Source organism: Struthio camelus, chromosome 7, assembly GCF_040807025.1.
Source record: "Struthio camelus isolate bStrCam1 chromosome 7, bStrCam1.hap1, whole genome shotgun sequence".
Taxonomy (NCBI): Eukaryota; Metazoa; Chordata; class Aves; order Struthioniformes; family Struthionidae; genus Struthio; species Struthio camelus.
In genome coordinates this window covers 84,101-97,230 of record NC_090948.1, presented here as the reverse complement: position 1 = coordinate 97,230, position 13,130 = coordinate 84,101, and the positions used below count along the sequence as shown (strand labels likewise).

At 54.5% G+C, this 13,130-nt stretch overlaps 1 protein-coding gene across 18 annotated transcripts in view; it reads left to right on the top strand.

The window, feature by feature from the left end:
• The window catches only part of LOC138067907 (uncharacterized), a 113,971-nt gene that overhangs the window by 29,458 nt on the left and 71,383 nt on the right, over window positions 1-13,130 (top strand). For 2 of the 18 annotated variants that reach the window (XM_068951258.1, XM_068951259.1), the window contains exons 2-3: window positions 12,234-12,405; window positions 12,678-12,756. In XM_068951258.1, coding sequence (XP_068807359.1) covers window positions 12,334-12,405; window positions 12,678-12,756 — 151 coding nt within the window. In that variant the 5' untranslated portion in view covers window positions 12,234-12,333. The other 16 variants (XM_068951246.1, XM_068951244.1, XM_068951250.1 and 13 more) reach the window with 15 other exon arrangements.

Sequence of the window (13,130 nt, the reverse complement as noted above, 5' to 3'; positions counted from 1 at the left end):
CGGTTACATCAATCACCCTGAAAGCCTTAGAGAAGCGATCCAAAAGTCTGATCCCCTCATGGCCTCATCGGTCTTGTTGGTTTGTCTGGCAGGGTAACCCATCGAAGGAGGACATCTTGAAGAGAAGCAGCTAGACCTAGTGATCCAGTTGTTCGCTTTGGGCATCGCTTCTGAAGCGAGCGTCCGCGTACGGGAGGAATCTAGGAGCCGTGTCAACAAAAGGTTTGAAACGGAGGCGGGCAAACGAAGCGCTGTCGTTCTTCCACGTAGTTAAAGACCAAGAGACTTGCCGGTTAAGCACGCGTACGCGAGGGTTCAAGAAAGGACACTGAACAGTACAATCACACCGAACCGGAATAAAAACGAATAAGCTGTCGTGGAAGGTGGCGTTATGGAAACAGTTCGACCCTAGGTTTCTGAGGAGCAGAGTCTCGCGGACGTCTAGCAGCAAAATTAATTATCTGTTTAAACGCCGGTACAGCAAAGTAACAGCTCGAGCTGGGTGCCTCTGGGGAAGGACCCCGAACAAAGAAATTTGCCGGTAATTCTCCTCCTTACAGTCTTATTTCCCCACCTGCCAGCGACAGTCTCTTCCAGTCTTGTGTACTGGAGTCGGTGGTCTCTTCCCTTTTGATTGGTTCACGTCTGCATCCCGGGACGGTTGCTATGTGCCTGTTTCACGGTGCCTTATCTTACCTGAAGTTACCTCTGTCCAGTGCGTGCTGTATCTTTGAGGGCTGGTTCTAGCTGGGTTTGCAGTCGCATCCTCAGCATTGTCTCTCGAGCTCATTTCCAGTTCACGCCTGCAGCCTTCGTCTACTTCAGGCACTAGTGCTAAGTTGGGCTACAGCTAAATTAAATCCCTTTTCTAACAATGGCGTGGGTGAGTATTAGGGGATGTGCCTGCCTGTCCGATAACCTAGTCCTAACGGCCGTATGTAATGTTTCCAAACTGTTTACCCTGTAACGCGTCGCGTGATGCAAAGCGCTGTATTAAGACCTCTCCTTTAAGGACGGGGCAGGGTGGGGGGGGGGAAGAACATGGTAAAGAGGAAAAGAACACACGTGAATTTAAGTGTTTCATTGGAGGTAAAAACGCAAGTTTAACAATCCCTGTTTGTTACAGGGATGGAAGCAACGATAGCAAAAGCTGACGAAGAGAAAAGACGGGCGAGCGGTTTTTGGCGATTAATACCTAAGGCACCGGATAAAACAAGGAAGCCGGAACGAAGTTTAGCGGACCCTTCATCTCGGCAGAAACTGCTACAGAAGGAGGTGTTCTGGCGTGGGCAACTAGTGATAACAAACGCCTGTTATTTCTGTCTCCCAGGGGCAGCGCTGAGGACTAAGTAACCCGTTCCTACCCTGTGGCTACTGTTAGCTGTGTCTGCCGTAGTTTTGCTTTGGGTGTTTCTGTTTGGTGTCGCTATCTTACATGCATCTACGAAAAGGGAAAGATGTGATGCTTTGTAGATTAATTGCCGCGGCTGAAACTGGAGAGACCGGAAAAACGTAAGCGAGCTGGAGGAATGAAATCAAATGGAACCAGCCGAAAGCTGCCTCCGTCTCCCAAAGAGGCAAAGCCCGTTCCTCCTGGTGAGGAAGGATCGCCATCGATGGGGATCAGGATAACAGATGGCCAACATATCACAGGTCTGTACGCGCTACAAAAAGTATGCTGCGTGCGTGTGTTTCTGTGCACGTGTAGACTTCGTGTGTCTATGAAGCATCGTATTTTAAAAGCTACAAGACAGCAAATTATTATCTTAGGGGAATGATAGTCAAGTGACCAGAGTTACCGAGAAGGAAGCGAGGGGAGAGAGAGGTGTCTGAATTGTAAAATTAAGAGAGTGATTTCAGGAAGGCTCAGTTAGTGCAACCCCAGGCTAGTGACATGGCCATGGTATTTGGGGAAAGAGGAAGAGGGGAGATAGGAGAAAGGCCAAAGCCTCGTGGCATTTAGGGTCCTCCTCATCAGTTCCGACTTGGAGCGATTTTTAGGAGGATTTAATTTCCTCCAGCAGTGGTAAGATAGCTTTGCGGGCATCAGCAGACCGTGGCGGAAATTCCTGGAGGGAGTCGGGAACGGAGCCGGAGCAAGGAACACGACGCCGCTTTCACTAAACTGAGAGAAGCGTCTGTAAAAAATCTCCTGCCCTAAAGTTGCCGGGACGAGGCAAGCCTTTCTCAGTAATGCTTTCCACGTCTGCTGCTTCCGCGGGAGCAGCACCGTTAGAAAACAGCGGTAAGGGAAAGCGGGTGCTGGCAGCAGCATCCTTACATCCATCCCCTTTGAGGCCCAAACAGAAATTCTCTGGCTGCGAGAAGGACTGCTTAGTGGCAATCTGGGCTGTAGCTGCCCTTGAGATTTATTTTTTTTTGCCTCTGATGGCACAGATGCAGGCCGATCTGCTCAATTCCCTCTGGAACAGCTAATGCCAGGGAAACGAGTAGACAGCAGCGCATCCTCTCTCCAAGTGGCACAGCGGGCACGAAGCGTAACGGGGGGTGGGTTGCTGCGCAAGCGTTACGAGGAGCGGATCTTCCTCTGCGTGTCTGAGTTGAATGAGGGGCAGAGCGCGGTTGTGCCACAAATGTGGACGCAGAAGGCTTCCAAAAGATTAATCTCTAGCGGCTACTTAGTCCCGCTTCCCTTTCACAGCAACCCGAGGGTCGTCATAGTGACCAGAACGGGGGCTGGGGGAAGCGGTGTTTGTGCCTTGCATGCTATCGTTGACCTTGCTTGCGTGTGTCTTAGTGTGTGTGCTTTTTGCGCCTATAAACGAGTTTGGTTTCTTAAAAATTTCCTGCGGCGCTCTCCGCTTTTTTTGCTGTGCTTTATGCTTTGGTAGGGCGATGGATTTTACCGTGCCCCCAGCGATGAGCGCTGGCTGACAAAGTTATCCTGTGCCAGACAAGACGGAGGAGTTCAGACACGCAGCCTGCCAGAAGAACGGCGCCTGGGAGGGGTTGCTGGCCTTGAGCCGTAGGCGCTGATGCGCGTGGCTCGTTCTGTCAGACACGGAGAGGTTTTCGTTGGCTGCAGGAATTGTAGCTTGGCTTTACACCCACCCTATAGCGGTAGTATTTTTGTGTTTATGCGTTGCCTTAATCCTAGGCGTTCGGAACATCGGGGAAGGACTATATGCTGCCGTGAAGAACTACGGGCTGCTGCCCTCAGACCTCTGTCAGTTATCGCGTGTCAGGAGCGGCCAGGAGAATCCAAATGCCAGCGGAAAGGTTCTCTGCCCGGTCCCGAAGAGGAGCCTTCGGCCGTAGAAAGGTTGGCAGCGTCCTTACCGTGACCCGTGAGCCACGCTTCGTGGACCAGCAAAGGAGAGGGGGGAGTAGCACCTGGTAGCCCAGTCGCTATGGCATCGCTGGCGCTAGCAGGCCCGCGAGGTCTGTGTGAAGCCTCACCTGCCTGTCTGGAGCTTTATTTTGGTCTGTTTACCCGGAGTAACCGGCGAGGCCTAAAATGAGAATTTAGGATGGCTAGATGGGTAACCTGTGACCCGACCTGTCCTCGCCTTGCTTTGCTGCCTAGCAGCAAGCAATAACGGGAACTTGGGACCCCAGAATAAAAACTGTTGCAGTGCTTAAGGGAGGACCTGCGTTTGCCCAGGTTAGGGAACCGTAATGAAAGCTTGGGGGGGGGGGCGGGAGGGGGGAGAGGAAGCTCCAAAACAGGAACCTCCCGGTGACCTTGGTGGTTTGATTCATTTGCAGAATAGTGTTCCGAGGGCCAGCAACCTGAGGAGGAGCCGCTCGACCCGTTTTGTTGATTTCGGTGATGCTGTTTTAAGGAAGCACGTAAGTACAGAAGAGCTCTGGGAGGGTTTTCAAACAAGACGGGGAAGAGCGTGGGAAAGCTAGGTGCCGTGAGTACGGAAGTTGTTAAGGGCTGAGAGAATTTGGGGGGTTAAGCGTGCGCACGTGACGGTCTGAAAGGGGCTGATGCACAAGCAGTAGTAAAAGGGCGTGACGGAGTGCAAGGTTCCTCCCTGGTGTGGGCCCGTGCGTGCGCCCTCGCTCTCGCGGACGCAGGCGCTCTGGAGGCGCAGGGATTCGGGCAAGCAGGCCCACAGGCGGACTTGGGGAAAACGGTGTGCAGAGCGCTCGGCGGGTGAGCGGGGCTGGAGCGGGTCGAGGGCTGTCCCGGGCGGGCTGCCTGGGTCCATCCGGTTCTGCTCCCTGTCCCTCTGTCCAGCTCTCCATCTTTCTCTTTCTTTCCCCATAGCTCTGTCCGGTGCCCCATCCCTTTGTTTAACTACTCGTTGCTCTGCCCAGCTCCCCATCCCTCTTGTACTCTTCCCGTCCCTCCGTCAATACCTGCTTCCCTCTGTCTGCTTCTCCATCCCTCTGACTGGCTCCCTATCGCTCTGTCCAGCTCTTCGTCGTCCTCTTTCTCTCCCGATCCCACTACCTGCCTGCTGTCCCTCTGCCTGGCTCCCCATCCCTCCACCACCCCCCCCAACTGCTCTGTCTATCTGCCTCTTCGTACCTCTCTTTGCCCCTTCAGCCCTCCATCCACCTCTCCAGTCTTCTCTGTTTCCATCCCTCTGTTCAGCTCCTCATCCATCTATTTGCCGCCTCCTTATCCCTCTTTTCCCCTGTACCATCCCATCTCTCTGTCCGACTTCCCCTCTCTCTTTTGGGGGGTTTAGTACCTGTTTTAGCAGACAATCGCGTGTCCCTTTAGGCCCCAGGAAGCAGAAAGTTCTGACCTGACAGCAAAGTATTTGGTCTTTTTAACGCTCTTGCGGCTGAAGGTGACTCCTAATGAAAAGCAATGAGAATTCTGAGGATTCACTGGAAACGTAAAAGACAGTATCTGCCCTTTTTAAAAGGCTGTGTGCTTCCGCTAATAATACCTGTAGTAATCAAGCCACTAGATTTTTCTGACAATAAGAGCCTTTAAGCTGCGATCGCTACTCGAAAAGTCCAGATATTTTAGAAACTGAACGAGCCTTCTGAGCTTGCTGACTGCAGTACCTCGAAAGATGATCAGAGTGCTGATGTTTTCATGCTTTAGTGTGGTAGAGATGCTCTGTGCAAACATCCCTTGTGTTTAATCTTCAAAACTGCGCAGACTGTCACGGAGCTCTCTTTTGACTATCTACTTTGCGTAACAAACAGAAAGGCAGGAGGTTGACAGTGCTAAATGAGTAAGGTCATTGCTTGTTTAGGGGTTGCAAATTTTATGGAATTTTGTCCTTTTAAATCTCATCTAGAATATGCTTGCAAAAAATCCCTGGGAAGAAAACAAGGAGTATAAGCAGCTTTTTAATATTATTAGCAATACTTACACGTTCTGGATGGGTTCCTAGGGTCCCCCATGGTCTTCTGCCCTCCCCATTACCCCCAAATTTACCCATTTTGCAGTGTTTTGGCACTTATTTTGCTCTTTCTTGTCCTGAAGCAGGTCAGGGTTTGGTGTGGACAGAGGGGGGAAGGAGCCAGCTGTGGGTAAATGGGCCCTGGATGGCATCGCGGGGACACGGCGAATCCTGGCACAGCCCATCTTCAGCACGGGGAGAGGCCGGAGTGCTGCCGTGATGAGTGCTGAGAAAGGTACCTCTCTTTGGATTATGTGCACCCCAGAGCCCACCTTCTGGCCTTTCATTCTCCCCCGATCCCTCCTGTCAAGTATTTGTGCTCTGCGGATGCCTGAGTTTGGCTTTTTGTGACTTGTAGGTTCCTCCGCTGAGGTTCTTTTTGCCCCTGAGGTCCTCCCTTTCACCATCTTGTCCCCACAGAACCCTGAATTGTTTCTTCTCCCTCGCCCAGCCCACAACATCCCTTCCTTTTCCTTTTCTTTTTTGCTGCCCCTCGATCCTTCCTTTTGCAATTTTGCACCACCAGTTCACTCTGTTAAGCTCTTCTCTCTTTTGGGCTTTTTGCACCCCCCTACCCCCTTTGTAAAGCTTTTTTTGTGCCACTTCTTCTGGCTTCTGGCTTTTTTTCCCCTGAGAAGCCTTCCTTCTGGCTTTGTGTGTCAGCACCCTCCCCTTTTTGAATAAAGCAGAGATTAAAGGCAAACTCGGTATCTCTTTATGCAGCTGCAACCCTTTGGAGGGGAAGCAAATACGTTATTGTGGTTTGTAGTATTTCTGGGCTAACTCTGGGGAAATCCTCATCACAGTTTGGATTTTTTGTTGTTGTTTCTATAAGTTCGTTGCTTTGAAAGTTTGAAACTAGTATTCGTTTGGCTTACTGCCTTACTGTCATAACTGAGCGTAAAGCAGAGATTGTGTTGCCATTGCATATGACCTCCCTCATATGGTGCTTGCGTTCATATACGTGTGTTCTCCCCAGGAGTACTCTTGCCTTTTCCTTTCCTTTAGTAAACAAACGCCTTTCTGAGCCAATACCGAGCAACACGGTGGATGTGCTTCTAGCGCTAACGTCGCGTCGCAGGAGGCAGCTGAGAGCAGTCGATAAGCCGGTGCTCTAGACATGCAAAGGCAGGAAGAAGCGGACTAGCTATTGAGCTTCCCTCGAGAGCAGAGGAAGAGGAGAAGAAACCCAGGGGGCGGTCATACACCCGCTGACGATTCCGGAGGCTTTGCCTTGCAATGCGTTTCTCCTGGTAGGCGGCAGCACTCATTGCCCGTGGCGGGTAAGGGCCGGAACCACCTTGCGCTGAGGGCTCAGCAGAACCAGAGAGGCGAGGGTGTCCCTGGGGTGGCTGCGGGTGCCTGGATTTCTCCGGCCCACCTCAAGGCATGCGTTGCGGGGAGAAAAGGGTGCGGGCTTTCAGGGGCCTGGCAGTGCTCTGCTCCGTGCGGGCACAGGGCAGGGTCTGCCCTGAACACATGTTTGCCTCTCCCTGTCTTTGTTTTAATTCCTGCCTTTAGGGCTGAGGTTCCTCCCCAGAGCAGACTTGTACGTGTGCCCTCGCTCGTGTAGATGCAGATGGCCTGGAGGTGTGGGGAGGCAGGCTGTCCCGCGAGAAGGACTTTTGCGCGGCGTCCCGGGGAGGATAGCTGTGATGTACCTCGTGCACCCAAGGGTGTTGGTAAGCGACAAGATAACAAGTGGCTGTTTCCTGGTCACTCCCCTCACTAGAGAAAAATCGATTTACAGATTGGCTTTCACATGGAGAGAGAAACAGTACACCTTTCCTCAGGTCTGGTTGGGGTTTCACAGTGTGCCTGCACTAACACGTGGTCGTTGTCAGAGTCGGTTTAGACGGGTTGCTTGCAGAGAGGTAGGAAAGGCATTACCTTTCGTGGACAGTGCTGTGGTGGGCAGAGCTACGGACGAAGAGGTGTGAGAGCAAGGTGCCTGAGCCTTAAAACTGACTGGAAGGGACAGGATTCAAGGCCGGTTGGTGCACAGCACACAGCGCAACGCCAGGCTCATTATAAAGGTACTGTAATTGGGGAAACGGCCCGCTGACAGAAGAAGAAAGGTTAAAGCTCTGTGTGAAATAAAGGGTCCTTCCCATCAGTGCTGAGGAAGAGGGTCGCGTTTCTTAGAGCGGCATATCCGTCGTTTTTCTGGTAGCAGCAGAGCACCGCAGTGGGAGGTTCTGGAAGAGTCAGGAGCAGAACTGGCAGGAGGCTCTTTTCCCTGTCCGGATGGAAAAACGGCTGTAAGCACGCTTGCCAGAAACCGAGGAGGCCGAGGCCCGGCTGGGGCCCTTGCCTTGGGCCCTGACTGCGGGCACCCGGCGCGCCCCACCGCCCGAGGCCTGCTCGCCCCAGGTGCGACTGCCACTGCCACCACCCCTCGGCGCTGCTGCGCCCCGGTGCTGCACCGCCGCCGAGACACGGGGTGCTCGTGAGGTCCCCGCCACCGTCTCCTCCTGCAGGACACAGGTGCCCGGGGGGAGGGTACGAAAGGGTCGGGGCGGCCCGACCGGAGGGTGCGGGGAGCGGCGGCGGCCGCTGCCGGCCTAGGCCAGCGGGGTCGTGCATGCGCACTGGGTCAGACTGGCTCGTGGCTGCGGCAAGCGGAGTGGCGCATGCGCATTGGGGGGCGACCCGCTTACTCCCTGCTGCCCTCAAGTGACTACGAACCGGTACTGCAGGCAGGGGATTAACGCATGCGCACTGCTCCAGATGTGCTCCATGCTGCCCTCGGGTGATGCCACCCCAAAAGTGCAGCCAGCCGACGAACGCATGCGTCCTGGACGCATCGGTTCCTTGGTGCCCCTCGAGCGATGAAAGCCTGCCAGCCAAACAGCCGCCTCGCGCATGCGCGCCGCCCCGACACTGCTCCCTGCGGCCCTCAGCTACGAACAGCGTAGTACTGCAGGCAGCCGCTGCGCGCATGCGCACTTGCTCGGCGTGGCTCGTTGGTGCCCTCCGCTGGCCAAAAATCGGTACTGCAGCCCGAAAAATCAGTACTGCAGGCGAAGCGGGGCGCAGGCGCAGTGGTTTCGGCGTGGCTCGTTGGTGCCCTCGGCTGGCCAGAAATCGGTACTGCAGCCCGAAAAATCAGTACTGCAGCCCGAAAAATCGGTACTGCAAGCGAAGCGGGGCGCATGCGCACTGGGTTTCGGCGTGGCTCGTTGGTGCCCTCGGCTGGCCAGAAATCGGTACTGCAGGCGAAGCGGGGCGCAGGCGCAGTGGTTTCGGCGAGGCTCGTTGGTGCCCTCGGCTGGCCAGAAATCGGTACTGCAGGCGAAGCGGGGCGCAGGCGCAGTGGGTTTCGGCGTGGCTCGTTGGTGCCCTCGGCTGGCCAGAAATCGGTACTGCAGGCGAAGCGGGGCGAAGGCGCAGTGGTTTCGGCGAGGCTCGTTGGTGCCCTCGCCTGGCCAGAAATCGGTACTGCAGGCGAAGCGGGGCGCAGGCGCAGTGGTTTCGGCGTGGCTCGTTGGTGTTCTCTGCTGACCAAAAATCGGTACTGCAGCCCGAAGAATCGGTACTGCAGGCGAAGCGGGGCGCAGGTGCAGTGGTTTCGGCGTGGCTCGTTGGTGCCCTCGGCTGGCCAGAAATCGGTACTGCAGGCGAATCGGGGCGCATGCGCACTGGGTTTCGGCGTGGCTCGTTGGTGCCCTCGGCTGGCCAGAAATCGGTACTGCAGGCGAAGCGGGGCGCATGCGCAGTGGTTTCGGCGTGGCTCGTTGGTGCCCTCGGCTGGCGAAAATTCGGTACTGCAGGCGAAGCGGGGCGCAGGCGCAGTGGTTTCGGCGAGGCTCGTTGGTGCCCTCGGCTGGCGAAAATTCGGTACTGCAGGCGAAGCGGGGCGCAGGCGCAGTGGTTTCGGCGTGGCTCGTTGGTGCCCTCGGCTGGCGAAGAATCGGTACTGCAGGCGAAGCGGGGCGCATGCGCAGTGGTTTCGGCGTGGCTCGTTGGTGCCCTCGGCTGGCCAGAAATCGGTACTGCAGGCGAAGCGGGGCGCATGCGCACTGGGTTTCGGCGTGGCTCGTTGGTGCCCTCGGCTGGCGAAAATTCGGTACTGCAGGCGAAGCGGGGCGCATGCGCAGTGGTTTCGGCGTGGCTCGTTGGTGCCCTCGGCTGGCGAAGAATCGGTACTGCAGGCGAAGCGGGGCGCAGGCGCAGTGGTTTCGGCGTGGCTCGTTGGTGCCCTCGGCTGGCGAACATTCGGTACTGCAGGCGAAGCGGGGCGAAGGCGCAGTGGTTTCGGCGTGGCTCGTTGGTGCCCTCGGCTGGCCAGAAATCGGTACTGCAGCGGTAAGGCGCTCGCATGGGCGTTCGGTTTCCCCTGCTCACTGCTGCCCTCCGGTGTCGACACGCCACTTCTGCAGCCGCCACTGCCCTCGCCGGCATACGGCGAATACTGCAGCCAGCCGGCCCGCACCCGCGCAGTGCCGGTCACCGTGTTCGCCCCTACTCTGCCTTGTTTGGGTAACGGGTAAGCGAAGGGGCCGTGCTCCTCGCCCCTTCCCCGTGCTCACAGACCCGCAGCGCAGAGTGCTTTTCCGTACTGGTGCTTCCTTCCTGTTGTCGCGGGGACGGGCAGTGCCGCCTCGGCGCTGCTCCGCGGTGCCCTCACACCGGTGCAGCACCGGAGCCCGCTCGCTGATCCCCGCCGGGCTCTCGGGCACGGACCGAGCAGCCCCGGATCGCTCACCGCTGAGCGCGAGCCCCGCGGGGCCGCGGCGGGGGCGGCGGGCTGCAGTGCGCGTGCGGGAGCGGCCGGCTGCAGCCCCGCGCCGGGAGCACGCGGGGGCGCTCTTCCCCGCCTGGCCTCCCTCCGCTGCTCCCCTCCTCCCCCCCTCCCCTTCCCTCGCCTCCCTCCCGCTCCCCTCCTCCCCCCTCCCCTCCCCTCCCGCTCGGGGTGGAGCCGGCGCATGCGCAGTGCTCGAGAGCCGGGCCCCCGGCGCTGCCGCGCCCCGTTCGCGATCGGCGCATGCGCGGCGGCGAGGAGCAGCATGGCGGCGCGCGGGGACGGAGTTTTCGCTGGGGCGGCGGCAGGTGAGGGCGGAGGCCGCCCGGAGTCGAGGATGCGGGGACTTCGGTGAGGCGAGCGCGTCGCTTCGGGCGGCCGCGGGTGTCAGGCGGTCTCCTGCCCGCTGGGGCCGTCGCTGCGTGGAGGCGGAGGTGCGGGGCGAGGTTTGGGGAGGGGACTCGGGCCTGGTGCCGGCAGCGCGGCCCAGGGTCTGCCGGGAGCGCGGGTTTGACCGTCCGTTTGCTGTGTGTCGCCCTCAGGGCCCCGGTTCCTCCCCGGCGCGGCCGGGGCGGGCGCTGGGCGGACGGCTCCCGTCGCGGCAGGCCTGCCCGAGGGTGCTGGCAAGTCGCCAGGAAGCTTAAAGCTACCGGACCAAACCGATTTAAGGTCACTTTGAGCCAGGTGCAGTTAGTGCAGCGCCGAGATCGTTTACTTGAGAGTTGTAGCTAGGGAAATGAGAAGGTGAACAGAGGAAAAGTACTCCCAGGCACCCGCACCCTGAGGCCTCCCCCAGCTGCGGGCCCAGACTGTGGGCCCCAGCCAACCCGGGCACCAACTGATGGAAACCCCCACTGAGCCTTGCTGAGTCCTCCCTCCTCTACAGCTGCTCCTAAATAGTACCTTGGTTTTAATAATTTAAATTAATTTATGAATTAACAGATTAATTTGTAAAAGGTGTTCTAATACATATCGGGTGTGATCTGTGTCTCCCCCTTGACTCCTTCCCACTTTAGAGAAGAGGGAATTTACAGCACTTCTTGCTGAAGAATGTTGATGGGTGGATGCACAGATGACAAATGGATTTTTCTCTCTTTTCCTCACCACCGAGCCCTCTGTATGTGCAAGAGGACTCTCTAAGTGTGGCTGGTCTGAGATAATAGTGCTGTGCACAATGCTTAAGGAGAATATTAACATAGAACTGCAGGCTAAGGGATAACCTAAAACACTAAAAGGCTCAGGAAAAAGCTAGGAGAACAGTGAGGGGCTATGGGAAGCCCCAGTGATGCTACAGAAAACAGCCTGGCTTTTAGGCACATTCTCAGAGAAGGAGCAATGTCTTACTCCAGCCCATAGGCAATGGGTGCTATTAATTACCACCTGTAATTACCAAAAGTTCTGTAAAAGCGGAAGGGGCTAGAGATGATGCATAGCAGATTATGAACTATAAAGTTGAAGCAACAATCTTCTCTTAAAATAGAAACACGTTAGTCCTAAGTAATAGATGAATGTAGCTTTGAGTAACGTGAAGAGAAGTGGTTAAGTCAGTCACCCTGAAAACCTTTGAGAAGTGGTCCAAAAATATGGTACCCTCATGGCCTCATCAGTCTTTCGGGTTTGTTTGGTAGGGTGGCCCACTGAAGGGGGACACCTTGAAGAGAAGCAGCTAGACGTCATGATGCAGTTGTTCATTTTGGTCATCGCCTCTGAGGTAAGCATCCAAGTACAGGAGGGATAATCTAGGAGATGTATCAAAAAGGTAACAGGTTTGAAACAGAGGCAGGCAAATTAAGTGCTGTCATTCTTCCATGTAGTTAAAGACTGAGAGAATTGTTGGTTAAGCACGTGTATACAAGGGTTTGAGAAAGGATATTGAATGGTACAATAACAGTGAACCAGAATAAGGTTTCATGGAAGATGGCATAGGTGTGTACTAGGTGATGTGCCTGCCTGTCTAATAACCTAGCCCTAGTTGCTGTATGTTTTGTTACCAAACTGTTTACCCTGTAATGTATGATGCCAAGTGCTGTTATAGCACCTTTCCTTTAAGGAAAAGAAAATAAAAAAAGAACATGGTAAAGAGAAAAAGAACATGCACAAATGTAAGTGTTTCATTGAAGGTAAAATGCAAGTTTATCTGTTTGTTACAGAGATGGAAGCAATGATAGCAAATGCTGACAAAGAGAAAAGATGGACAAGCAGTTTTTTGTGATTAATACCTAATGGACTGGATGAAACAGGGAAGCAAAAATGAAGCTTAATGGACCCTTAATATCATCAGAAACTGCTACAGAAGGAGGTGTTCCACTATGGGTAACTAAGGTAACTATTATAACAAATCCCTGTTATTTCTGTCTCCTGGGGGTGGCACTGAGGACTAAAGTAACCCGTTCTTACCTTTTGGATATTGTTAACTGTATCTGCCTCAGTTTTGCTTTGGTTGTTATCTTATATCCGTATACAAAAAGGAAAAGATATAATACTTGTTAGAGTAATTGCCATGGCTGAAATTGAACAGACCAGGAAAATGTAAGCAAGCTGAAGTAATAAAATCAAATGGAACCAACTGAAAGCTGTCTCCATCTCCCCAAAAGGGAAACCCCATTCCTCCTGTTGAGGAAGGATCCCTAGGAATAGTGATCAGGATAACAGATCACCAACATATAACAGAAGGTCTGCACGTGTTACAAAAAGTATGCTGCATACATGTTTCTTTGCATGTGACTTTATGTATCTATGAAGCATCATATTTTAAGAGCTACAAGACAGCAACTTATTATCTTAGGGGAATGATAGTCAAGTGACCAGAGTTCCCGAAGAGGAAGTGAGAGTGAGAGAGAAGTATCTGAATTGTAAAATTAAGAGGTGAATTTCAGGAAGGCTCAATTGGTGCAACCCCAGGTTCCTGATATGGCAATGGTATTTGGGGAAACAGGAATATAGTAGCTAGAAAAAAGGTTAAAGCCTTATGAAATTAAGACTCTTTCTTGTCAGTTCCAACTTTAGGGCAATTTTAGGAGGATTTAATTTCCTCCGGCAGTGTTAAT